Source organism: Zonotrichia albicollis, chromosome 7 (assembly GCF_047830755.1).
Source record: "Zonotrichia albicollis isolate bZonAlb1 chromosome 7, bZonAlb1.hap1, whole genome shotgun sequence".
Classification (NCBI taxonomy): Eukaryota; Metazoa; Chordata; class Aves; order Passeriformes; family Passerellidae; genus Zonotrichia; species Zonotrichia albicollis.
The window spans coordinates 18,839,744-18,867,099 of NC_133825.1; the positions used below are offsets into that span (position 1 = coordinate 18,839,744).

The 27,356-nt window shown below is 47.3% G+C and overlaps 1 protein-coding gene across 5 annotated transcripts in view; it reads left to right on the top strand.

The window, feature by feature from the left end:
- RNLS (renalase, FAD dependent amine oxidase) overlaps positions 1-14,279 on the top strand; it is a 62,862-nt gene extending 48,583 nt beyond the window's left edge. The window contains exons 7-8 of one of the 5 annotated variants that reach the window (XM_074544524.1): positions 1,116-1,291; positions 13,796-14,279. In XM_074544524.1, coding sequence (XP_074400625.1) covers positions 1,116-1,291; positions 13,796-14,068 — 449 coding nt within the window. In that variant the 3' untranslated portion in view covers positions 14,069-14,279. The remainder of the gene's footprint in view (positions 1-1,115; positions 1,292-13,795) is intronic. The other 4 variants (XM_074544527.1, XM_074544526.1, XM_074544525.1 and 1 more) reach the window with 4 other exon arrangements.
- The last annotated feature ends 13,077 nt before the right edge of the window (positions 14,280-27,356 follow it).

Consider the following 27,356-nt stretch of genomic DNA (forward strand, 5'->3'; position numbering starts at 1 on the left):
AAATCCCTGAGGGTCAGGAAACAAAAACATTGCGGTTTTATTGGGATCTGTTACGACTCCAGGTTTTGGGCAGCAATGTGAGAAAAATACTCAATGCTGTTCCCCTAAAATGAGAACACTCCTGTGGGGGATGTGTGCTGACCACATCCATGGACAGTTTTCTACTGGAGACCAGGTTGTGACCCTTGGACGACCCCTGGGCACTCCAACAATCGTTTTGGAAAGCTGGAATGTGTCATCTTCCCAGAGGGGATCTTGAGAATCTGGTTTCTTCAGTGGCAGAGCAGAGATAAGGAGTTCATCAAGCTTGGTGCCTAACAGCCAGAATGGTCATGAAGTGTTCAAGCACCTCTTTCTTTGTGGATTCCTGGGTCAGAAAACACTGGTTTGCTGAAAATAAAATATTCTTCTGAGAATGTGCTAGTCCAAACAAAGGTCTAACCAGGAGAGGCTTCCCAAGGAGGGATTTGAGGGAATCACTTGATTGAACAACCAGCTCAGCTGAAATGCAACATAACCCATGTTGTGTCCTTGCTCCATCCTGCTCATTGGGGCACCCAAAAATCCCCTAATCCAGGCAAATTCTCTGGCTGCTGGTTGTTAGGCCATGTCTGTAAGGTGGCAAGCCAACATGCCAAGGGGACAGGAGTCACCTGTTGCAGAGAACCTGCAGCCACCCCCAAATGTAACAAAGCCTGGCCCTTTCCAAGTCTGCTGGGATCAATGTCAGCACTTGAGCTATGATTTCATAGATGAGAACAATTTTTTCTGATAGGACAAAGGGTGATGGTTTTAAACTGAGGGAGGGTTGATTTAGATGAGATAAAAACCCCAATTGTTTTACAGGGAGGCCCTGTCACAGGTTGCCCAGAGAAGTTGTGGCTGCCCAGGATCCCTGGAAGTGTCGAGGGCCAGGCTGTTGCAGAGATTGTCCTCCCTGACTTGTGTTCTCATTCCATGTGCTTTTTCCCCATCTGGAAGAACAGAGTGGCGCCACAGATATTTTTGCTCTTACTGACTCCTAGTCCAGAGGCACAATTGTCAGCACGTGTGGAAGGCAGATGTGAACGAGCAATGCTTCACAAGCACCTCTCCTCCTCCTCTCTTTCTTGCAGAGTCTCCTGAAATGGGGCCCTCGGTGGTGGTGCACACCACTGTGTCCTTTGGCAGCGAGCACCTGGACTCAGACCCCGCCGAGGTGCAGCAGATCATCCTCAGCCACCTGCAGAGGGTTGTGCCCTCCCTGCCCAAACCAAGCAACATCAAGTGCCACAGATGGAGATACTCCCAGGTACTCAGCTGGGAGGACCTGCTGGGGCTGCATTTTCCATCCTCAGGGAGCAAGAGGACTGGGGATGGTTGCTCAGCATCCATAACAAATTCCTCCAGGCAGCCATGAGCAGCATCCAGGGCTGGCCAGCACAGCCAGGTCACTTTTAGCCATTTTTTAACATCTTTGGCCTGGCTCAGCAGTGAGTTGTGCAGCTCTCCTGGTAAGCAGGGGTAGGAGCAGTGTACAGGAAGGAAGTAAATCCAGTGTAATTCGGTGGGATTTTCACTGGTATTTAAAAATCATGACTCAATACATCTCTGTGCATCCAAAAGTATGTGGTATTATTAGCAAAATTCCCACCCTGCCACAGAAAAGCAGAAGTACAGACGAACTAATTGTTGTTATTTGATTTGGCCCAGCTCAGTTTAACAGAATGTTTTGCAAAATGTATTTAAAAGTAAACTACCTAAGGGTAATAATAGCAAAATGTGCATATTTTGCAGTCTTCTTTTAAAAATCCAAGGAAATTGTTGGCGATTTCCTAAAGTACTGGAGTGTATCTCCATGTTTACCCAGAGCCTCTCAAGTTAATTTACATTGGTGAATTTCAACGTGGAGGTGGATGCAAAATATTTACTTTTAAAGCAGTCCCCTAAAATTTTTTCCTTTTTTGAAGTTGCTGTGGATGGCTGTTGTGGAGTCTGCTCATACGCCTTGATCTGCATCCAGTTTGGGAACCTGGTCTGGTTAGCACAAAGTTTATTTTTCTGCAAGTAAAGTACTGGTGGATTGCAAAAGCAACCTCAGCACTGGTATTAATACTTATATAAAACCTACAAAAATTGTGGTGTGTTCTCGAAGTTCCTCTTTATCAGTTCAGGGGAGAGTTGGATCCATGTGGTACTCACATTCTCTGAAAAAATTCCTTTGCCCAGGATTTTTCTCCTGGGAAGCTGCGAAGCCTCAAAGAAAAGGAAAACAATTCTTATCTCATTTGCTTCTCCTGTGTTTTGCTGGTGTAGAATGTATTTAAAAATTGTTTACCCAAAAGTAATTACCTAATTAAATTCTGGTGTGAGTTGTTTTTACTCATTAGCCAATTACAGCCGAGCTTTGTCGGGTCTCTAAAAAGAGTCCCAAGTTTTCATTATTATCTTTTTAACATTCAGTAAATATATTTTTCTGTATTCTTTAGGATAATATAATATAATATAATATAATATAATATAATATAAATGTAAGTATATTCTCTTCTATTATATTATATGTAATTATATTATATATAATTGTATATATAATATTCTTTAATATAATATAATTGCATATAATATATATAATTATATAATATATAATTATATATTTGTAATTATATATATAATATAATATTCTTTAATATAATATAGTTTTAATATTTTTATATTCTTTAATATGATATTCTTTAATATAATAAAGTAATAAATTAACCTTCTAAAAACATGAAATCAAATGCATCATTCCTGCCTTCGTCAGGGTAGTCCCTGCAAATACAATAGATCCAGCTCTGGAAAGGGCTCCCAAACCCCATCCAGTTCCTGCTGGCAGCCAGGGCTCTGAGTCCAGCAGCTGCTGGTGCCACAGGAGGAATTATCACCAGCCTGTAATTTGGTGGATGAATGTCAATATGTCTTAGGTTGCAGATAAGTCCGTGTAGGTCAGACCCGTTATCTCAATAAAGAGATCTCTAAAGCCACCCTATAAAATAATCACTGCCTGAATGAAATATCTGGGGCAGAGCTCCCTCTTTCTCCTAAAGCTCTCTTTACTTTCAATTATAATAAGCTGTTGCCACAGAGGCCAAGGGAACTGATAAGATGGGTGCCTGTTTCCCCTGACTCTTTTAGTTGGGATTTATCCTACTCGTTAATTAAATCCGGCTGTAACATCCTTCACATGGCCAAACACAATCCTGGGATTAAAATGCAGACATTACAATTATCCATGGCAGATGAGGGATTAGGACTTCCAAAATTCTACTGACACTACTTAGCAGCACAGCTGCAGCTCTGGATCCCCTTTGCTCTAATTATGGTGAAGGCACCATTAGCATTCAGAGCCAGCAGCTTCCCAACCCACCGTGTGCCTTTGGCACAGGCACTTTATATGGAATTGCTGAGGCTGGAAAACACCTCCAAGATCTTTGACCAAATACCAGGAGGGGTAGGAGCTGTTTGATGCAGCCAGCACCAAATAAACACTGGGTAGCCAAAGAGAAAGGACACTCAAAAAAGACTTTTTCTGTCAGGTCTTTCTGCATTGTTTGTCCTCAGCTTGATCAGTGAGAAAAATTCAGGAATAAATTAAGTACTGATTTAAAACTGGTCTGAGGGAGAAGCTCTGGATTTGCCATACCTGGATAGAGTCCTCTGTTCAGCTGAATAAAGGGTGAGGGGTTACAATTCCTTGGAAGCTGATAGTCCCACGAGGAGATACAGCAATGGTTTACTGGGTGGAAATCCATGGAATGATCAAAAGAAAATTGTGAGACTATCATGCTTTAGTAGGTTGGACAGCAGCAGCAATTTCTGCATGCAAAGGGTGCTCAGGCCTTGGCAGGGGCTGCCCAGGGAGCTTTGCAGTGCCCAGCCCTGCAGGTGTCCCAGGAAGGGCTGGAGGTGGCACTCAGTGCTCTGGGCTGGGCACAAGGTGGGCACTGGGCACAGCTGGGACTCCAGGGGCTGGCAGGGATTCTCCAGCCTCAGGAACCCTGGGATTCTGTGATCCTGAGACAGAAGGTTGAACCTGTCTGGGATTTTGCAAGCCCCACTTTGCTGATGTGAGATCACCCTCACACCTTTTTGGATCTCAGACAAGTCATGTCTACTGAGAATAAAACACAACAAACTGCAGTTTCTAAATTTCCACACACAGTCAAGTTTTACTCTAATTATTCATCTCCCAGAAGTAAATATTTTACTGTGGTATTTGATGGTTAATGTTTGGATCTTTTGGAGTGGGAGGCCAGGCTGGACAGGGCTTGGAGCTCCCTGGGATAGTGGAAGGTCCCTGCCCATGGCAGAGATGATTTTTAAGGTCCCTTCCAACCCAAACCATCCTGTGGTTCTGTGATGTGCTTCTCAGGAACTCAGATCTTTCTGGTGTGAAATTCAGGTAAATTAAATACTTTCTCTCCCCACTCCCTTTATGTTTGTCATTCTCAGGTCACCAGATGCCCAATTGTCCAGACAATGTCTCAGCCCTCTTCCAGATCAGAGGGGATGTTCATACATCAGCTAGAGATCTACACTAGCAAGCCCTGCCATCTGTCGGGGGGTGATGATTCACTCGTTCCAACTTGATGGCTGCATAGAGTCTGCCATGAGCCTTGCAGAGGCTGTGAAGCCTCATTTACAGCAATTTCAAACTCAGGCTGCTAAAATTTCTCTAGATTAATTATGAATTTTTGCTGTGATAGATCAAATTTGAGTTTAACATCAACATCATCTTGGAAGAAACAAATAAAGGAAGATGTATCGGTGCACTGGAATAATTATTGGGATGGAATTAAACTGAATTTTCCAGGATCTGTGCTCAGAGTGGTTGCTTTGATTAAAATAGGACTTTCCCTGGCTGTAGGCAGAAGCACAGAGCTCCAGCACTCTTGCCAGGTCTCCTGATACTTTTACAGCCCATGAAAATTATGTCAAAGAGAGGAGCCTGACTTGAAGCACCACAAAAATCCGTGAACCTGCAGAGTTTATTCACTGGAAACTCCTTATTTTCTCCTCGTTCTAGTGACAGGACAAGGGGGAATGGCTTCCTACTTCCAGAGGGCAGGGATGGATGGGATATTGGGAATTAGGGTGGGCAGGCCCTGGATCTCTGGAAGTGTCCAAGGCCAGGCTGGAATTTGGGGCTTGGAGCAGCCTGGGACAGTGGAAAGTGTCCCTGCCCATGGCAGGGGATAACACTGGATGGGTTCAGAAATTCCTCAGAAATCAACCAAGAAATAATTTATTTATTCTAAATTGCATTTTAACTTGCCCTTCCTCTTCAGTCACGTGTCACAAGTCTAGTACCTCTCTACCACAGCGCTGAAAATAACAAAATACAGCAGACAGGATTTAAACCATTAGGGGAGTACAATTCAGCCTCTGTTTTTCTTATTTTATCTCTTCATTTCACCCAAATCTGACATCCTGTGTCACACCAGCTGACCACTGTGATTTACTGCTGCCTTTGGCCATTTCTTGTGGAGTATTTTACATGACACTAAGAATTTAAGACTTGTTAATTTTAAAAGTAGGCAGAAAACTGGATGTGAGGTGTCTTTGGCTCAATGGTTGCTCTCTGAAGGGCTGTGATGCTCTTTCAGGGGCTTTGTATCAGCAGCAGCAGTGACAGACCAGTGCAGATGTCTCTGACTCCTCCTTTCACCAATCTCTCAGCTTTGGTCACCCTGACGCCTCAAAGTACCCAAATCACAGATTCAGAGATGCTTTTTGAGCTCAGTTGGAGCTTTTTCAAATCCTGGTGAGTCTCAAATTGCTCCTTCCTCATATCTCAGAATCAATGGGGCTGGAGAATCCCTGCCAGCCCATGATGCCCACCTTGTCCCCAGCCCAGAGCACTGAGTGCCACCTCCAGCCTTTCCTGCAGGGCTGGGCACTGCAAAGCTCCCTGGGCAGCCCCTGCCAAGGCCTGAGCACCCTTTCCATGCAGAAATTCCTCCTGAAAATATCATGCCAGTCTAACAATTCTGCAGCATCCCTCCAGTTAAGATGATTTAGGTAAAACCTGCTTGGTTTTACCTGTTTTTTTTTTTTTTTTTTTTTTTAAGGTGGAGAGGAAGAGTTGTTGGATGTGTTCCGCTGGGCAGCAGGAATGCTGGGAGCAGGGAGATGTGGAGTTCCCACACAGGGTGATGTTTCAAAGAGCCCTCTGTATCCAGAAGGATGGCAACAGAAGAGACTTGTCTGCTTGATTTCCTGGGATTTCCATTGATTTTTGATTAAGTGGCAGATCCATCCATTCCAGCCTCTCTCTGCTTGTTCCCAGACAAGGGGCATGGCTGTGTCTGCTCTCATCTGTGCCATGAGCACACCCTGAAATGGGGCTGGAGCCTCCCAGCTCCCAGACCACGATGTTCTTGTGTTCCTCATCACAAGGAAAGCCAGGGCCATGGGTTCTCATAGCCCTCCAGCTCCCAGCTCTGGTAATTTCCACCCAAGGAATATCCCATGGCAGGGCTGGCCTGTGGCACCCTGTGCAGCCACTGCTCTAACTCTGGGATCAGGGAATATGGGAACAGGCCTGCAATGGATGGCTTTGCCATCAAAAGTCACATCCATGCAGGGAAAATCCCAGGAAATCAACCAGACAAATCTCTTCTGTCTCCAGAGACTCAGGCCATGGTTTTGCGCAAGCATATGAAAATAATTTAAGAGATTAATTTAGTTTTGGAGACTTGGGGGTTTTTGTGTTGAGTTCTTTTTTTTTTTTAATTATTTTTAAAAGTCAGCTGCAGGTGGGAGGTGCTGCCCAGCTGAAAGCACCCCTGTGACCACATTTCCTCTGGGTGGAGGGGCAGCCTTGTGCTGGTGCAGCCCCAGACTCAAAGTCTCTGCTGCTGCAGTGCCACCAGCGTGGGGTGTGACACTGCCAGAGGAGTTTCCTCCTTGAGTCAGTGCAAGGAAGAGGAACCTGACCCTGTGCCACCCTGGCTGTGTCTGGGTCACCATCCCCAGCCTGGCACCGAGGGCTCTGGGGCTGCCTGGGCCAGGGCAGCGCGTGCTGGGCTGCAAATGCCAGAGTGACCAGCTCCAAGGGATGGGGACAGGGCACAGGGAGGCTGGGACAGACCCAGCTGCTCCCAGGGGAGGACCATGGCACTCTCTGAGCACCTTGAGCAGAGATTTCCCCGGAGCCAGAGCCGGTTTTGCCTCTAATCCATCCCCTGGCTCAGCTGTGCTGTCCCTAAGCCGCTTTGTGAGGCAGAGCTGAAATCCCAGAGCCTTCTGCTGCTGCTGTGCCCTGATCACTGCAGCTCCTCCCTGGCATCCTCCTTGGGATTTGTGCTTCATTCCCGCTCTCAGGTGGCACCTCCAGGATCAGCCCCACCGGGCACGGAGCAGCCCCTTGGCTGAGGAGGAGGAGGAGGAGGGAGAGTGACTGGCTTCATCTTCAAGAAGCTCCAAGTAAAATTTCTCCCCTGGAGGTAAATAAATTGAAACGGGGAGAGTTAGTGGAATCCAAAATGCAAGGAGCTCTCAGAACTTTGTAAGGCCAAGCTTGGAATTAAACACAGGATTTGATCTGAGACCTCGGAAAAGGCTTCTAGACTTCAATGCTAGAAGGGAGAATGTGGATTTATAGTTTAAAGCAGAGACACATTAACTAAAAATAAGAAAGTTTAGAATCTTAAAGATATAAAAATAAAAGTAGTTTCAAGGGTAAACAAGAAGTTTAGAATGCAGTACTGTAGGTTTGTGTGTTTTAACATGATTGGCTAAGAAAGCTTACACTGTAATATGAGTCCATAAGACAAAATATTTAAAGATTAAGTAAAAAACTTAAATATCCTTGTTTTATTAGTCAATAAATCCTTAAGAAGTCTTGTAACTAGGGGTCTTATGACCTTCTAAACCATACAATAAATATGTGAGCCAAACTCACCCTTCCTATTTATGTAAAAGAAGTAAACCACATCATCAAAACCAATTCAGAAGCTGCATCTCTAACTCATTCAAAAATCCCCATAATGGCTCAACCCCAGTGGAGAAATTTCATGTTGGGTAAAGGGATGCAGGACAATTGCTGTCATCTTGGAGGCTGTGGTGATGAAACCCCTGGAGACCCTTGGAAAGGCTTCTGGTCCTTTCCCAATTTTCACCCCACGGGTGTGTGTGTCTGTCACCCTCATCCCTGAACATCTGGGGAAGGGATTTTAGTGCTGAGGGCTTGCATGGATTGAGCACTGAGAAATTTCATGTGCAGGGCAGGTTGCTGTCATCTTGGGGGCTGTGGTGATGAAACCCCTGGAGACCCTTGGAAAGTCTTCTGGTCCTTTCCCAATTTTCATCCCAGCCAGGTGTGTGTGGCTGTCCCTCATCCCTGAACATTTGGGGAAGGGTTTTTAGTGATGAGGGCTCAACCCCAGTGAAGAAATTTCATGTGCAGGGTGAGTTGCTGTCATCTTGGAGGTTGTGGTGATGAAACCCTTAGAGACCCTTGGAAAAACTCGTGCTTCTTGTCCATTCCCAATTTTCATCCCAGCCAGGTGTGTGTGGCTGTCTCTCATCCCCGAACATCTGGGGAAGGGCTTTTAGTGCTGAGGGCTCGCATGGGTTGAGCACTGGCTCAACTCCAGTGGAGAAATTTCATGTGCAGGACAGGTTGCTGTCATTTTGGAGGCTGTGGTGATGAAACCCCTGGAAAGGCTTCTCATCCTTTCCCAGTTTTCACCCCATGGGTGTGTGTCTGTCCCTCATCCCTGAACACCTGGGGAAGGGTTTTCAGTGCCGAGGACTTGCATGGGTTAAACACTGTCTCAACCCCAGAAGAGAAATTTCGTGTAAAGGGGTGCAGGACAGGTTGCTGTCATCTTGGAGGCTGTGGTGATGCTTGGAAAGGCTTCTTGTCCTTTCCCAATTTTCATCCCACGGAAAAACCCAGCTGGGTGTGTGTGTCTGTCCCTCATCCCTGAAGCTCTGGGGAAGGGTTTTTAGTGCTGAGGGCTCAACCCCAGTGGAGAAATTTCATGTTGGGTAAAGGGATGCAGGACAATTGCTGTCATCTTGGAGGCTGTGGTGATGAAATCCTGGAGACCCTTGGAAAGCCTCGTGCTTCTCATTCTTTCCCAATTTTCATCCCACGGAAAAACCCAGGTGGGTGTATGTGTCTGTCCCTCATCCCCGAAGCTCTGGGGAAGGGTTTTCAGTGCCGAGGGCTCTCAGCCAGCCCCGTGCGAGCCGCGCTGTGGGAAAACGAGCCCGTTCCGCTGTTCTCCCGCCGCCCGACCGCCGGGCCGGTCACGGGGCCGCTGCGGTGAACCGCAGCTCAGCCTGACATTATCTGCCGTGCTCAGGGCTGCAGCCCAGCCCCGCGGCACCTCCTCCCTCACCTGTGCCGGGCCCGACATCCTTCCTTTCTCAGCGCTATCAGCCGCTCGCATCTCCCCCTTGGCGCGGGCTGCGCGCCGAGGGCTCCCTGCGGGGATGCGAGCGCTACGGGCAGGGGTTTGACCGTCCTTTTTCAGAACAGATCTGGGGGAAAATGGGTTTAAAAAAAAAAAAAACAAAACGTGGTGGGCAGTCAGAGCTGGATATAGGTCAGCCTCTGTCCTGGCAGCTGGTTCCCGAGCCAGAGCGCAGGGAAAGGGGATGAGCTGGAGGCAGAGGAGGGGATGGGCCACTCTCCTGTGCTGTCGGATTATGTTCTTTTCTGACCCAGAGATGGGGCAGCTTATTCTTTTATTCTTTATTCTATTAAACTTTTCATTCTGTTTTTAGTCTTATGAGACGAGTGAGATGATACAGATGTTATCATTCACACCATCACAATCAGAAACTGTTTCTGTATCTTTTACAATACACTATAAGTGTTTCTTATCTCTCTATCAGCTTTAGCTGCACTATGCTGTAAATACCTTAAAACTAATCATCTAAAATTACCCCTCGTAAATCTTACCTCAATGTATCTTTCATAATTCCATTTCTCTAAAGTATCTAGTTTTATATAGAAAACTACCTTTTAAAACTTGTTTCTAGCTCTATTCCTCTCTTAACAATACCTGTCCTATTCCATGGCATTTCTAAGCCAGCATTTCTTATCTCAAAGTCTACATATGCGCCTTCTGTTAAGTTTTTAACATTTTCTATAAATCCATTCCCCACACTTCTCCACCTTTTCCATCGCAGAAAATCCCGGCTCAGCACCTCGAATTTAGCCAGTTCCCGTTTGCAGCAAAACATTCACACATTCCCCGGCACGGGAGGGATGGAGCCTCGGGAACACGCCGGGACAAAGGGATTTTTGTTCTCGAGCTGCTCCCAGATGTGATGCTGCAATAGCCACGGGCTGTGCGCGGGTGTTGCTCTGTCCAGGGAGAGCTGGAGCGAGTCTGGTCCAAATCAAATCATCAGCACCCCTCATCCTGGTCATTTGGGGTTTGCTGCCTCCCTCAGCGCACCTGGGTAGTGCAAATCCCACTTTCCTTCGATTTAAAGGCAGTCCTGGGGGCCAGCTTGGGAATGCAAGCTGCAGGCACAGCAGGATGGGAGCAAGTGTAAATAATCCCTGTTACACATCACAGCCCCAGCCGGTCCCTGGCCATTGCCAAGGGACTCACCAAAGGATTTTTGAGCAGCTCTGGGTTGAGGAGAAGCCCAGGGTTTCTGCCCCGTCTCAATTCCACCCCCTGCTCTGTGTGCTAGAAGTGGGAAGTGAAGCAGCAAATGAAAGGGACCCATTTGCACATGGTCCTTGACTGACTCTTTATCCACCCATGCTCTGGGGGGATTTCCTTTAGGTGTCCTGGGCTTTTCCCTCAGAACTTAACTCACAGGTAGGATTGATGCTGAGCGAGCAGCTCAGCTCCACAGAGAGGAGTTTGGTCAGGCAGGGAGAATTTCAGGAACAGTTCATGCCCCAGCCACATGGTCAGGTGATCCTTGGCCAAGAAGGGGACATAATTTAAAGGAGTGTATTTTTCTTTCCTCAAATCTGCCTAAAAATAGGTGAATTTTCCTTTTGTGAACTTGTCTTCTTCTCTCCTTCTTGTCTGCAAGTATTATTTTTTAATTTGGCCAGTAAAAGAACGACCATTTTTGTATGGATAATTAAAAAAAAAAATTGCTTTGGATTTTCCCTGGAGGTCATAAGTGGAGATGAAAATCCTGAGCCATATTTGCTGCTGCAGTGTACACACAGAGGGCTTCATGTGGGGGTGCTCAGCCTGGCCTGGGTCCAGGTAGTCATTCTGAGAGGAATAAGGCATCCAACTTCTAAACTAGTGAGAAAAACAGAGCTGGGACACTGTAAGGCAGATTTTCTGCCTGCATCTGTGAGCACAGGGTGCTAAAGAAATCCCTGCTTCCAGGGAGCAGGCAGAGGGTTAATTTTGGCTCCCTCTGCCTCACTTTATTCTTTGAATAATGAAATTAGTTGTTCCAGAGCCTTTTGAAGGGCTGAGCTGAGCCTTCTTGCAGAACAATACACGCTGTGCTCTCGATGTGAGTGCCCTTATGGTGAACTTTGAGCTACACATCTGCTATAAAGAAGTAACTCTTATTCCCACTTGGCCACGGCTGGGGAAGGATTCCAGCTCCATCCACGCCTCGGCACAGCTCTGTTTGCTCCATGCAGGCCTGGCCTGGGAGCAGAGGGGTAGGAACCATTTGGAAAGCTCGTTAGAACGCCCCGGCACGTTCGGCGCTTTCCCTGGAGCAAGGAGAGCTGGAGAGGAGCCCTGCAGGAGCTGAGCACACGACTGAGCTCCAGCCCAGAGCCAGAAAAGCTCCTTAAACCTGGCATCAGCTTCCCAGCTGGACAAGGAGGCTGCACCAGCAATTCCCTCAGGGTGCTTTTGGGTGGTGTTTAGAGAATCCCAGAATCCCTGAGCTTGGAAAAGCCCTGCCTGCCCATGGAATCCCAATGCCCACCTTGTCCCCAGCCAGAGCCACCTCCAGCCCTTCCTGGGACACCTCCAGGGATGGGGACTCCAAAGCTCCCTGGGCAGCCCCTGCCAAGGCCTGGAATTGAATTTCAAAATTCAATGATAGAACTGGGATTGTGGGCGTGGAGTTTGAACAGAAGTGTGTGATATCACACGGTGGGAAACTTAGAGTTTAAGGTTTTAGAGTACAGTAATATATATAAACAAGATGGAGGTTTCAGGGCAGAGGCTGGTCCTTCTTCTTCACCTTCTTCTTTACCTTCTTCTTCACCTTCCTCTCTATGGGTTTGGGTGGTTTTGTGTAACTGGATAAAAAAGTCCCCATTGCAGGCCATGGGTGGTTGGTTATTGGGTTAAAAGCAAAAATAATTCAGGTGTCATTTCTTAAGTTTATCCTTAAAAGGCCTTGTAGAGAGAGAGATGGAGCTCCATTTTTAGTTTGTTAGAGTGAAGTGCTGTAGAACTCAGGGTTTGTGAGACTGTGACATAGATAAGAACTAATTCACCCTTTGCATGCAGAAATTGCTGCTGCTGTCCCAGCTGAGCCTCCCCTGGCCCAGCCTGAGGCCCTTTCCCCTTGTCCTGTCCCTGTTCCCTGGCAGCACAGCCCGACCCCCCCTGGCTGTCCCCTCCTGGCAGGGAGTTGTGCAGAGCCACAAGGGCCCCCTGAGCCTCCTTTGCTCCAGGCTGAGCCCCTTGCCAGCTCCCTCACTTTATAACAAAGCTGGTCCTGCAGGATTCACTTTTCCTGCTCCCTTTGTTCTCCCTGCTGCTGGGGCTGAGGGATGCCCAGGATGGGCAGTAAGGGTGGGCAGGCCCTGGCACAGGGTGCCCAGAGAAGCTGTGGCACCCTGGATCTCTGGAAGTTTCCAAGGCTTGGAGCAGCCTGGGATAGTGGAAGGTGTCCCTGACCGTGGCAGGGGTTGGAGTGAGACAGGCCCCTTATCTTGGTAAACCAGAAAAAGCAGGACAAAGTGTAGGAAGGAGACTGAAATGGTGAGAGCACAAGGGTGTGGTGGCATCTCCCCGGAGACCCTGGTTCTCAAATGGACATGTCATGTGTTAGTTATTGCAGGCAGCACTGATGGTATCAGTGAAAACCACCAGTGGCAAAACAAGTGGTAAGCTGTGGGTGTCACAGTGTCACCTTTAGCATCACCAGGTGTCTGTGTGGGATGATTCATGCAGTCACAGTGCCTTGGTCACACGAGGTGTTAGATCAGATGGTTTCTCACACCATCTCATGGAGTTCAACATGAAAAAAGACAAATTCTGTTGCTTCTTCCTCCTTTGCTTTTAGGGTTGCTGATGGCTGTGGGTCAGGATTGTCTCATTTGAAATTATTTTACCCTTATCCTCTCAGCTCCTCTTCTTCATGCTGGTGCCACCTCCATCTCACATCAGCATCCCTCTACACCAGCAGTGGAAGGTGCTGTGCCCAAAATTGAGGTCTTCTCTCCAAAACCAGCTCTTGACCACAGACTTCTTATCCAAGCCCCTAAATTTGAATTTGTTGAGTGGAAGCCATGGTGGAGAGCACAGAAACACAGATTTGGGGCAGTTCATTCCTCCGGAATCAGGGACTGTTTTATTTCCCTCACATGCTGCAAGAGGAGCAGCTTGGGTTCATCCCAGGATGCTGAGGAAGGGTAAGACCAGGATTTCATGTAGTGCTTGATTCATTCCTGTGTCTTTTTCCTAATGGGACTGACTGCAGCTTGAAGCAGCAGGACTTGACAGGCCTTTTGTCCCTGCCCCGACGAGCCCACGGAACTCAGTAATTCCCTCTTCCCCACACGGCCGGGAAACTGCTTCATAATCTTCTTTTCCCAAGCAATATAGGCCAAGCATCCTGATCCTTTCCTTTTCAGCCTGGATCATGGTGGAGATGCTGGACATGGCTGCAGGATCCTGTAATCCCTTGGGATGTCCAGGAGCATGCACCCTGTGCTCTGCAAGAATCAGACCCATGCCTGTCACATTCACATTTTCTGGAAAAATCCTTATGCCCAGGATTTTTCTCCTGGGAAGCTGAGAAGCCTCAGAGAAAAAGGACAACAAATTCTTATCTCATTTGCTTCTCCTATGTTGTGCTCACATGTGGAATGTGTTTGGAGATTATTTACCCACAGGTGATTGTGTGATTGGATTCTGGTAAGAGTTGTTTTGACTCTTTGACCAATTGGGGCCAAGCTATGTTGGGACTCTGGAAAGAGTCACAAGTTTTCATTATTATCTTTTTAACCTTCTCTAAGTATCCTTTCTGTATTCTTTAGTATAGTTTAGTATAGTATTCTTTAGTATAACATAGTATCATAAAATAATAAATTAACCTTCTGAGAATATGGTGTCAGATTCATCATTCCTTCTCGCCACGGGGAACCCCACAAATACAACACATGCTCAAATCAGAATCCTGCTGCAGCACCTGCCCAGAGACATCCTTTGAAGGGCAGGACCTGAAGGAGAAAAAAAACAGGCTCTGAAATTTTGGAAATGAATTTGTGATGCCTGGGCAATGGTTAAGAGCTCTGTGTCATCCATAATTGAAGCTCGCTTGTCCCTTCCCAGTGAAGAACTGAGATTGTTGTGCTGAGGCTCAATCAATACCAGCCACCCAGTCTAAACAAGGACTCGCTGGAATGAAACCTGCCTCAAACTGGGGGAGGGAAAAAAAAAAGGAGTGTTGATATCTTGTTTTGAAGTCACCTGCTCAGAACATCTTTGGGTTCAAAGGGTGCAAAACTTGAGCAGGATCACACGATCCACTCTGCTGATGTTTGAGCAAAGCAACCCAGTGGGGTCTTTTTCCCTGATGGAAAAACCCCTGGAGGTGATGGCTGCAGTGGAAAAGCAGAGTTATTGCCCAACACGGAAACGCTTCCTGATCTGTTTACTAATATTTGGTGCTCCTTTCTGGATGGTGTTCAAACCCAAATCCAACCGCCCGCGTCAGCAACTTCCTGCCCTCCTCCCCACCCTCAGCGCCTGCACCCAGGGGAGCAGCAGGGATGGGAAGAGCTGATGAGAGGCCAGGAGGGAATTGGGCTGTTGTTTCCATCTGGCAGGAGCTGTCCCAGCGAGGCTGGCACCAGGAGGGGCTCAGGGACAGCCCAGAGGCGCTTGTGGCCTGCCATGGTCCCTGGCCATGGCAGGAGGGCAGGGACAGGCCCGGCCTGCCCAGCCCCTCGGGCAACCCTGGGCTGTGCCAGGCCGGCTCCTAATGGCAAATAAATGGGATCTCACAATTGTGTCTTTATGATGGGGATGTTTACAGCTGTCCCAGGCTGTGGGGGAGGGATGGGAGCTCCCGAAAGGTCAGCGCAGCTCGTGGGGCTGCTGTAACCCTGTGACTGCAGCAGGCCTGGGCTGCCTGCTGGGCCAGCCATCCCCACACAGCCTCAGCAGCACTCCACCTGCCTCCTGCTCTTTGCTGAGGGCAGGAGCTATGCCAAAAACAGGGCTTTTTGCCTTGTACTTTCTCTGCAGGTTCATCTGTGTTTGAGGTTTCAGCGTTTTCCTATCTGGCTATAAAGCAGTGGGATTTGGGGTTTTACTTCCATGCTCTGCTTGGATCATAAAATTAGAGATGAAGAGAATGGTTTAGGTTGGAAGGGAACTTAAAGACCGTCCAGTTCCTCCCCCTGCCATGTCAGGGACACCTTCCACTGTCCCAGGCTGCTGCAAGCCCCAAAGTCCAGCCTGGCCTTGGGCACTGCCAGGGATCCAGGGGCAGCCACAGCTGCTCTGGGCACCCTGTGCCAGGGCCTGCCCACCCTGCCAGGGAACAATTCCTAATTCCCAATATTCCATCTAACCCTGCCTTTGGAGGTGGGAAGCCATTCCCTGTGTCCTGTCCTTCCAGTCCTTCTCCAGCCTCCCTGTGTCCCTTCATGCCCTGGAAGGGGCTGTGAGGTCTCCACACACCCTTCTCACAGCCCCAGCTCTCCCAGCCTGGCTCCACAGGGGAGCTGCTCCAGCCCCCTCAGCAGCTCCATGGCCTTCTCTGGACCTGCTCCAACAGTTCCACATCCTTCTTGGAACACCAGAACTGTGCACAGAAACTTCCCTGCCCATTCACGCTCCTCGAGGGAGATCTGCCCCTGAATACCCACCCTGAGCACTGCTCAGGAGGGCAGACACCCTTCTCAAGTCCACTTCAGCTCAAGGCCACACCACTGGGCAGATCCATCCTAATCCAACCTGCAGGATGGGCAAAGAGCAGCATTTTGCCAGGGACACTCATTGCTCCACAGGTATCAATTCTTCCAGGGCAGCTCCCAGTTTCAATGGCTTCATGTCTCTGTTTTAATAAATTAAAGTTCACTATGTTCATCTCATTTTCTAATTTATTTGTGGCAGAAATCAGCATTGAGTCCCCACAGAAATTGTTTACTTTGCTGTTGTCAGTAGAAACTAAAGGTCAAACAATCAGAGCCGAGCCCGTGGTTCTCAGTATCTGTTTATAATTTTGCTGATGAGTATTAATAAAAATATTTGTTTGGCCAAGGAGGCTTCATGGCTGAAACAAAGGTGGCCATGTAGTTGAGAAGTGAGGGAAAATAAACCAAGTGTCCACTCAGCAGAAAGCACAGGCTGAAGGAGAATTCACAATTGCAGTCACCTCCTAAATCCATCTACACTGATCAAGGTGGGTATTTTCCCCTGTAGCTGCATCCCAGCCAGGCTGAGGCACCACAGTCCTCACAACAGTATCTCCTGATCCCTCCAGCTTCTTGGGCAGCTTTTTACACCTTTAAAACACATCTGTGCAGTGTCCATTGCAGCTTTTTAATGAGAGAAGAGCAGAGGAATACACTTGAGGACTTTGAAAATAGCCCTATCTGGCACAACAAATAATTTTCTCTGGCTTCCAAACTTTCCATTTACAAGAGTTTTGGATATATGGTTTAAGCAAGGCTTGGGGGTTTTTCTCTTTTGTTCTTGTGTGTTAGATTCTAGTTTCCTTGGGGAGGAAATTGAGGGAAGGGAGGTAAAATCTCAGGAGTCAAAAGAGGGTTGTACTTTTTAGATGCACTCCACCTGGTTCCATCTCTGCCAGATCATGCCCAGGCCTCCAAGCAGCCTGTACCAAAGCATAATCCTTCCTTCCTTGTGTGAGTTGGATTAGAAAAGACAGGCTCTAGGATTTTGGAAATGAATTTGTGATGCCTGGGCAATGGTTAAGAGCTCTGTGTCATCCATAATTGAAGACCACTTGTCCCTTCCCAGTGAAGAACGGAGATTGTTGTGCTGAGGCTCAATCAATACCAGCCACCCAGTCTAAACAAGGACTCACTGGAATGAAACCTGCCTCAAACTGGGGGAGGGAAAAAAAAAAAGAGTGTGGAGGTCTCGTTTTGAAGTCACCTGCTCAGAACATCTTTGGGTTCAAAGGGTGCAAAACTTGAGCAGGATCACCCGATCCGCTCCGTTAGCACGGGGCTGTGAGTAATTCCGAAACCCTCACCTCTGAGGTGGAGCCAAGTGACACAAAGTGAATCACCCACAAGCCCAGGACCCTCTTCTGCTGGCAAAAGAAGCTGAGAACACGTTGCAAGTGGCACAGGTTTCTCTGCTTATTCAGCATTTTGGCTGACTTGGCTTTTATCCTGCCAACATTGCTCTGTGGTTGGATCCTGAGGCAGCCTGTGAGTAGTTATTTTACTCAGAAACCTGGTGGCACAGGTGTCCTGAAACAGAATGGTTTGGGGGAGATGAATTTTTCCATCCCTCAGTCTCTGAACTCTGGGCTTCATCATCAGGTGCTCAGCTTGAATGAGGATGTAAAGCAGAAATCACTTGCTCATCACATCCGTGCTCAAGAGGGAAGGTCTCTTTGATTTCCTGTGCCAGGAGAGCGTGACAATGTCTGCATTGTTGCAAATCCCCTGAGGCCATACCCTGCCTTGAACTCTGCCCAAAAACCCGGGGAGAGGTGTAGGAACAAGGAAAACATGAAAACAGGGAAATTTCACCTGGGGGCTCTTGCAGCTTCTTTTGCTGCTCAGGGGTTTTGTGAAGTGGGTCATTTTGGAAGCCATCAGCACCCTGCTCATTCATTAACTCGTTCATCACCCTTTTAACCTCACAAAAACTCCTTGCATCCCCAAAACCAGGGGACTCTGCAGGGGAAATGTGTGTCCTGAGAGCAGCACCCTTGTCCTGCCCAACCTGAGCCTGTCTCCAGCTGAAGTTGGTGCCATCCGCTACACTCCAATTTTTCACAGCAGGACAGTCATAGGCAACCTGGCTTAAATAGCTCCTCCTACAGAAGCCATTCCAGTTCTTCCATCCTTCCCCAAGCTTTCCCAGCTCTGTTTCCTCCCTTCTGAGCTGGGGAGACTAAAACTGCTCCCAGGTCATGGTGGATTTGTGCTGCAGCATCGTGGTGCTCTCCCTCCCTTTGCTGGTGATTCCACACAGCATTTCAGATGCTCCTGAGCAAAGGGCAAGTTCTTTCCAGAGACCATCTGTCTTGGTTTGAAAGAAGGGCGTCTGCTAAGGAAGGCAGGAGGCTCTCCTGAAATGGAAAATGTAAACTCCCCCCCTCACAATTATTATAATTTTGAAATTAAGGGGCTCCCATGCAAGATATGGGAGTAGGAATAACAGTTCTTTACTAGGAAAATTAAAATGCAAATGCAATAGTACAAAAAGATAAACAGAGCCAGACCATGCCCTGCCTCCTGTGTGTCAAGGCATGTCCCAGCCCCATCCATGGGGGCTCAGCCCTCCTGCAGTCCCAGCTGTGGCTCTGCTGCAGTGGGATCCTGCACAAGGGGTGAGTTTTCCTCTGCAGCTCCAGGGCTGCTGCAGATGGGCCTGGGCTCCCTCTGGCCATGCAGGGCAGCACAAAGCTGCTCCTCTGGCAGTGCAGGGGGCAAAGGCTGCTGTGGGGTCCCAAAGCTCAGATTGGATCCAGGCAGGAATGCTTGGCTCCTCCCCTGGGCGGAGCATCTCCCCATGGGATGCTGGGATTGGATCAGCCCTGCAGGGACACTCACTGGCCTTGAATAGAAGACAAATGATAATTAATGGCACATGAACAGGAGATAATTAATAATTAATGGCCCATGAACAGAAGAGATCTCTTGGAGGGAGGGTTGGTTGTGGAAGAGATAAAGAAAATTGCCCCATGAACAGAAGATAACTGCCCTCTGGTACTGGGAAGCCATTCCCCCTTGTCACTCCATCACTTCTAAAGGATCTCTCTCCATGTTTCTTGCAGCTCTTCAGGCCCCAGTTTGATCACCCCAGAGCTTCTCCTGTCCAGGTGAGCCCCCCCAGCTGTGCCAGCCTTTCCTCCCAGCAGAGCTGCTCCATCCCTCTGCCCATGCTGGTGCCTCCCCTGGGCTCTCTGCAGCAGCCCCAGGTGCCTCCTGTGAAACATCCCCTGTTTTAACCCCAAGGTTTCCCCTGGCAGGGCAGTGTTACTCCAAAGGAAAGGGCTCACTCAGAAATCAGTCATTTTACTTCCATTATGCCATTATTCTGACATTCTACCAGCTGAGGGTTGCTCAGCAGCCTGGGGTGCTCTGCAGGCTGTGGTTGGGGCTGAGAGGAGCAGGACCTCCCCTCCTCCTCCTCCCTGTGAAAACCCCCTCATGAGAATGATTATAAAATCAAGGTCATGACACAGGTGTGTCTGAAAAACCCTCTCAAGTGATGGGGTGGGGAAAAGCAGCAGTCAGGGCTTGCTAGATCAGCAAGCTCTGCCCTTGCCTGCAAGGTGAGCAGGCCACAGAGAGGAATCGGGTCTGTAGTGCAGCTTTGAGCAGAGAACTGCTCCACTTTTAGGCGAGAAAAATGACTCTGCAAAACTCAACCAACGAACAGTGGAAACTAAACTTCAGCTTTTTGGCTTCCCACACTTCATAAAATGTATCTGGGGGGGTGATGGTTTGTGAGAATGAAGAAATGCTTCCCCATCAGCTTCTGCTTGTCATGGAGGGTTTTCAATATCAGTTATTGAAACACACCCTCAAGGGCAGGAGCAGCTTGCCCAGGAGCCTGGGGGGTTGGAGGAGATCTGCACCCAGATGTTCCTCTGCCCCTGCAGAAGCTGATACCATTTTGAAGCCTGGCACCATCAGCCAAAGGAGGTTTTTTATAATTTATAGGTGGATCTTAGAGCTTGGACCACCAGTTTGCTCTGCAGTCTGTTCCTGTTTCCTTCACCTGGGTTTTCTTCAGCTGATGCTAAAGAGGACTCTGACTCTAAATCAATGGATTTATGGCCATGGCATCATCCTGACTGGATTTTTTTATTTTCCCTGTGCTCTGAGGCATTCACAGGCTCAGGACAGGCCGGTGGGACAATGTCTACACTCATTCTCTATCAGGTCATTTTTAATTAAAAGCAATTTGTTTTGGGTGTTTCCAGAGTAGAAACCAGACCTACCTTGACTTATAATGGGATAATACTCAACAATTCACCAACCCAGATAAGCAGTGTGATAAATAAAATATAATGATAAATAAAAAAAACCCATTATAAATAAAATATCATTAAATTAAAAAATCATGAAATAAAAAATATAATGATAAATAAAATATTATAAAAAAGAAATTAATGGATATTTTGAGAGATGGCAAGGTTGGCAACCCTTAGATCACAGGATCAAGACAACGTCAGTTTGTGCCATAAATCTCCATCCCTGGCTGGAACTGGGCCTGATTTTGGAAAACAAGTGTCCTTCCCTGGACTCATCTGGATTTATTCTTCTATCAGACACTTCTAATTAAAAAAAAAAAAAAAACCAAAATCGAGCCTTTTTTCTCTCTTAAAGGATCCAAGAATGCCTCATATGGCCAATAAATGGAGATTCTTCATGATCATAAACACCACCTGTAATTTTTGCTTGTTGTAGCTGTGGCCAGATGTTGGCATCTGTCACACATCTCTGTATGCCCCTGGAAATCAGGCACTCTCCTCTTCTCCTCTTCCCAGCCTCTCTGAGAACCTCAGCACCCTGACTCGCCCTGAAGGGGAGGAAGGGAAAAAAAGAATGGGAAGAACACAAAGCAACTGCTCGTAACATTTTATTTCTCCTGGATCCAGTGAAAGGGAAAGAGAACTTAGAGAGTGAAGACAATAGAGATCTAATAGTGATGTTGAAGAGCTATTTCTCCTTGGATTTTTCTGGGGTCTGTGGTTTTCATTCAAGCCACTGTTGGGAGGAGCTCTGAGAGCCAAACAACTGAAGGTAGAAATAAAAGTCAGAGGTGAAGGTTTCTTTGGAAACCAAAGAAATCTCTCTAGATTTCAGCTCTCAAAAAAATAAATCTCTCTAGATTTCAGCTCTCAAAAATTTTCCAGAGCTCAGAGCACAAGAGGCAGGTGGTTTTTTGCAAGGCTGTGCCCACAAATAGCCCAAACACACACACCTTCCTGAAAGTAAAGAAGATCAGTGAAAGATCATCTCATTCTAAACCCCTGCTGTGAACTGGAACCCATTCCAATAAACTGTCCAGCCTGGCCTTGGGCACTGCCAGGGATCCAGGGGCAGCCACAGCTGCTCTGGGCACCCTGTGCCAGGGCCTCAGCACCCCCACAGGGAAGGGTTTTTTTTCTAATTTCAACTCTAAACCTTCTCTCTTTCAGTGTGAAGCTGCTCCCCCTTGTCATATTGCTCCATGTTCTTGTAAATAGTTGTGTAGTCTCTACTCCAGACAGCCCAAACCATGAGCTGCTGATCCTTCAGGTGTGACTTGGGTTGGCGCAAACCCCTGGTGCAGGCAGGCTACTCTGCCATCAGCTCCAAGAAAATTCCCAAGCATCACCAGTCAGCTGCCAGGGAATTTAGGATCAAGGCGTCCAAATGTAGAAAGCAAATGAAGGTTGGAGCTCAGATCCTTTGCTGAGTTAGAGCTGATATCACCATAATTGTGGTTTTCCATGGAGGAGGCTGCAAGGGAAGGAAGGAGTGAGAGACATGAAGGGGGACAGGCAGAGCTGGAGCACCACTGATGCCTTGGGAAGGCTGGCCTGGAACAGAGTTAAAGAATAAAGCAGGGATTTATTAAAAGGATCTCCTCCATGGATCCACCTTGGGCAGCACAAGAGCCCAGCCAGGGCTGCACCCAAGGTGAACCAAAATGGGCACAAAATGGACACCCGGGCATGGGGTCTGTCACTGTGATCAGTTCTGCTCCATTTGCATCTTGGAGTTAATTGTCCAATTACAGCTTTAGATTACGCAGTCCCATCCTGCTTGTTTTTGTCTCCTCAACCCACGTTGTTTGTGCTCTTGGGCCTGAGATTTGTGTGGTGGTGTTTGCAGGGGTCCCAGGATGAGGGAAGAGACAAGAATCTTGACTCCATGTTTCAGAAGGATGATTTATTATTTTATTATATATATTATATTAAAAGAAAATTATATATTAAAACTATACTAAAAGAATAGAAGAAAGGATTTCATCAGAAGGCTTGAAAGGAATAGAATGGAATGATAACAAAAGCTCTTGACTCTCAGAGAGTCCAAGCCAGCTGACTGTGATTGGCCATTAATTAGAAACAACCAACATGGACCAATCACAGATGCACCTGCTGCATTCCACAGCAGCAGATAATCATTGTTTTCTTTTCCTCTGAGGCTTCTCAGCTTCTCAGGAGAAAAAAATCATAGCAAAAGGATTTTTCATAAAATATGTCCGTGACAATTTGGATCATTTGTCCTTGCTCCCCAGCTAAGAAAGGAATTGTTTTGTCTCCCTGCTCTGTGCACAGAGCTCACCAGGCCTTAATGTGAAGCTCAGATCTGCCCACTAAAGCAGCACAGAATCTGAAAAATATAAAAGTGAAATATAAAAAGATAAAGGTTAAAACCAAAGGCATCACCACCAGGGTTTGTAGTGAGGGTGGGGGTCCTGCTGGGCACTCCCCATCAGCAGCACCATCCCCAGCAAAGCCCCCAGCTCTGTGCCAGCAGGCAAAACAGGCACCACCACACCCCCCATCCCATTCCCACCTGCGTCATCCTTCCCTGAGCATTCCAAGGGGAGCTGCTGTGGTGCCAGCCCTTGGATCTGGGGAATCCAGGTGGCACAGCCAGATCCAGGGAGTGGTGCCAGCTGCAGGCTGTGCCCAGGGCTGTCAGCACCACCTCCAGACACGGAAAGCTCCAGGAAAGCTCCTGAGCCTCAGCCAAGCAGGATGGGCTCCAAGCTCCTCATCCATAACCCTCCAACGCTGGGAAAGGTAGCTCAGCCTCCCTGAGCCAAAACTGGAAAGGATTAGCACATTTTTCATCCCCCAGAGGGAACAGGAGACTGTTTTACCTCTGGAAAATGAGTTGTAATCACTGACTGCTTCCTAAGGGATCACATTGCCCAGAAGTGGTTTTTGGGAGGGATCCCCATCCGAGCACTCCATGAATAATTCCCCAAATGCGCAGAGCCAGCACAGCAATCCTACCCCCAGCACTCTCAGGAGATGACATTTTGCCAGGAAACACAGTGCTGGGGAAGCTGATAACTTGTCCTGGGCTCTCCACAGCTCCCAAAAGAGGAGCTGGCCCTGGAGAAGCAGCTGGCACAGGGCACCACAGCAGCAGCCCCAGATGCCAAGGGGATCTCCAGAGCTCATTTCCTTAATCAGCCATGCCTTTGTGCCACCCTGGGATCACAGCTGAGGGTGAGGTTGGGAGCCTGGGCAAAGTTCAGAGACAAAATGACCTTTGCAATTCCAGCAGCGCACCCAGGAATGGGGCAGGCAGTGAATATTTCCCCTTTCCATGGCTTCCTTTCTGCCCACGGCTCTTTTTGTTTGTGGTGGTTTTGGTTTTTTTTAAATATCAGCTGTTTCAAAGCCCAACACTGAAGAATTCCTCCCCAGTTTAAAAGCTACCCTTGAGTGCAGAAAGCTGAAATTTGGCAGGAAAACTGGGATAAATTCCTTGAAACAGCTTCCTTTGTAAGATTTGGGAGTTCAAAGTTCCGCATCAAGGCCTCACAGCACATTTTGCACCTATTCTATTTTAAGAGCCCCATAAATGACCTGCCCAGGAAGATTTCTCAGCACTTTACCTGTGCTTCACCCTTTGGGCAGAGAAAGCCAGGTTTGCTCAATTCCTCTGGAGATCACTGTGGCCATGCACCAGAACCTGCACCAAGGAGGTTTCCAGTGATATTTTTAATCTCATGTCCACAGCAACACCAACAGGAGTGGGCACAAGCTCCTAAATCCCAATGAACGGGAAAATCCTCAATAAAGGAGCTCTAACCAACAGTTAGAGCAAAGAAGAGAAGGTCTGGGGTCTTTTCTGCCTTGGTTTGGGGTTGGTTTTATGCTGGGTTTTAGACTTGCCTGTAGGCCTTGAGTAATCAAAAATAGAACTGTAAATTCATCATCTGCTTTGTTCTGTGCAAGTAATTCTCTATTCACAGCTCACCCTCATCCTGCAGAGCAACTCACATGCTCTGGTTTGTTACGCCAGCATAGTCTAATTCCAGAGATCACAAAAATAATATTCCAAGTCTAATCCCAAAGAAAGGATTACCAGGGATCAAATCCATTATTTCGCAATAAATCCCTTTTATGTCTTTTTTTTTTTCCCATCAGCGATCAAAGCAAGTGGATTTCAGCTCTAAAAATGCTGCTGCTGCACAGCAGAAGAGATCCTTGCTCAAGGCACAAGGCTTAACATTTACTTGCCTTTTTTTTTCCTCCTCCTTTTTTTTTTTTTTTTTTTTTTTTTGCACAGTATCAAAGGAGATTTATTTTTTCCCCCTTGCCAAAAATAAAGTCTGGTCTAGATTCTCAGCTGCAGCTGAGAGCACTGGGAAAGAAAGTAGCTACAGCCCATTTCTTGCAGCTTCCTAATCTTGTAGGACAGTTTCTAATCTTCTCAAATTGTCAGCAGCCCATCAGAGCTGTTTCTTCCTTTGAGAGGCCAAGATGAAGAGAGAAGCTCTGGCTGGAGTGAGGGGAGATTTAGAGACCACCAAAAGGGTTTTTTCCCCCCTCTAAACACAAGGGCAGGTTTTGCTTACCAGTTGCAGTGATTTTGGCATTGTTGCTGCCCCAGTTTGCTGTGTGACACAGGAGCCTTCAGCATCCCACTGCAGCACCCTCAGCCTCCTCTTTTCCATAAAACACAGCCAGAGCCACCAGCCCCAGCATTGCAGAGCTGCTTTCCTGGCTGCTGTGGCCAGAGGCAGCCACCTGCCCCCCCTGCACCACATCCCATGCAAGACAAAAGCAATCCAAGCCTCCACCACGTGCCATGTGTGAATGGCACAAACTGGGCACAGTTCTTGGAGCCCTGGCTGCTGAGAGTTTCAGATTTTCTGTGCTGACAGGCTCTGACCCCCAAGAGAACGCTGTATTTGACCTGAGGCTGTGGAGAAGCTTCCAAAATTGAATAATAGGATTCAGTTCTATCTGGATGAATGGTAGAATTCAATTCTTGCCTTAATCTGGGATAATGGGTGTGGAGTTTGAATAGAAGTGTGTAACATCACATGGTGGGAAACTTAGAGTTCAAGGTTTTAGAATACAGTAATATATATAAACAAGATGGAGGTTTTGGGGCAGAGGTTGGTCCTGCTTCTTCACCTTCTTCTTTACCTTCCTCTTCACCTTCTTCTCCCTGGGTTTGGGTGGTTTTGTGTAATTGGTTAAAAAAGCCCACATTGCAGGCCATGGGTGGTTGGTTATTGGGTTCAAAGTAAAAATAATTCAGGGTCATTTCTTAAATGGACAGTTTATCCTTAAAAGGCCTTGCAGAGAGAGAGAGATGGGGCTCCATTTTTAGTTTGTTAGAGTGAAGTGCTGTAGAACTCAGGGTTTGTGAGACTGTGACATAGATAAGAACTAATAAACATCTGAGTTCAAACAAGAAATACCATCTCACACATTTAATCCTGACCCTGGCAAAAAAAAAAAAAAAGCAGCAAAGAATCTGCACCTCCACTAACTGGGCCATATTTTCACTCCTAATCCCAGAGTGTTGGAATTAGCTCTGCTAAAGCCAACAGGATGATACAGGTCAGATCAATTCTGATGAAAAACTGAATTCTGGTTGTGCCATATGTGGCACTATAAAAAGGACTGAGCTGTACATATGGCTGGAGAAACAAACAGCACAAGTGCCCCCACACTGTGATGCCCTTTAGTCCTTCAGCACTTTCTACAGGGGCCACGATGAGAGGAGGGGAAGTGCCATCACTTGTCCTTGTAAAAAATCACCAGCCTTCAAATGCCCCTCTCCACCACCCTCCAAAGGAGCAGGAACCATCTCCTCGTGGGGGCTGCTTGGAGCACTGGGAGTATTTGAGGAGGTGGAGCTGGCTGGGCATGAAAATTTCCACAAAATTTCAGTTGGGCATGGAAATTTCCACCAAAAATTATAGAAACATTAAGGTTGGCAAAGAACTTTAAGATTATCCAGGCCGACCATCAACTCAGAACCAGCAGCATTATAAAAAACCAGATTTCCCCAGCATTTCCTAAAAAAAAAATTAAAATCTGCCTTGTTTCCCTAGGGATGCATCAAGTCCAGGGCTGGGACTTGAGGACACAAGCTAAGAAGAAGAGTGCTGCCTGTGCTGGAGATTCATCCCTTTTCCCAGGAATGTGGTCAAATTTCTGCCCATCTCTGAGGGACAGAAATGAAGCAAAGCCTGCTGATTAATGCATCAGTCCTACAAAGTCCAGCAGAATGGAAAATTTCCCACTTCACCCTTTGAAGCCACAGGAACAAGGCCTCTCAAGACAAAAAACAAAATGGGAGGAGGAGGAAGGTCTCAATAAAGAGGTGATGGTGAAGGTTGTGCCATCATCGCTTGGAGCAGAGATTCCAAAGTGGGATGCACAAGATGATCCAAAGCGCAGCAGGAGGAAATACCTGGATGGCAGTAGCACGTTATGTAATTTATAAACACACACACACAACTGCTTAAAAATATTTTTTGCACAGAGGGGAGCATAATAAAAAGAAGTTTGGAGACCACTGACCTGGAGGAATAGCCAGTCCCAGCTAGAATATCAGCCCAAAGCTCAGCTGGGGGAGGTTTTGGTGCCAGTTATAGGCTTCTTCCAGGGAGAAACAGCACGTCCCAAAATTCCCTTTCAGCCTCTCATGGAATAACCACCAGCGCTGCAACATGCAGCAAAAGCCTCTGAGAAGTTGCCATCAACTCATCACAAAAAAAAAAAAACAATGATAAAAAAAGCCCTCAGTGGATTGACCAGCGTTCAAAAATACATCCAAAGGATGCTCTTGCACGTCAGCCTGCTCTGGCACGCTCCTTCTGCACAGGCTTCCAGATGGTCCATCTTTTTAGCCCTTCCTTTATTTTAAGAGGACAGCCTGAGGCACAGCAGGACCATCTCACTGCTTTATTTGAGAGCAGGGAAAAATGAAAGTTCTCCCAGCAAAAAAAGAGAAATTATTTTTTCTAAAAATAATCGCAAGACAAATAATT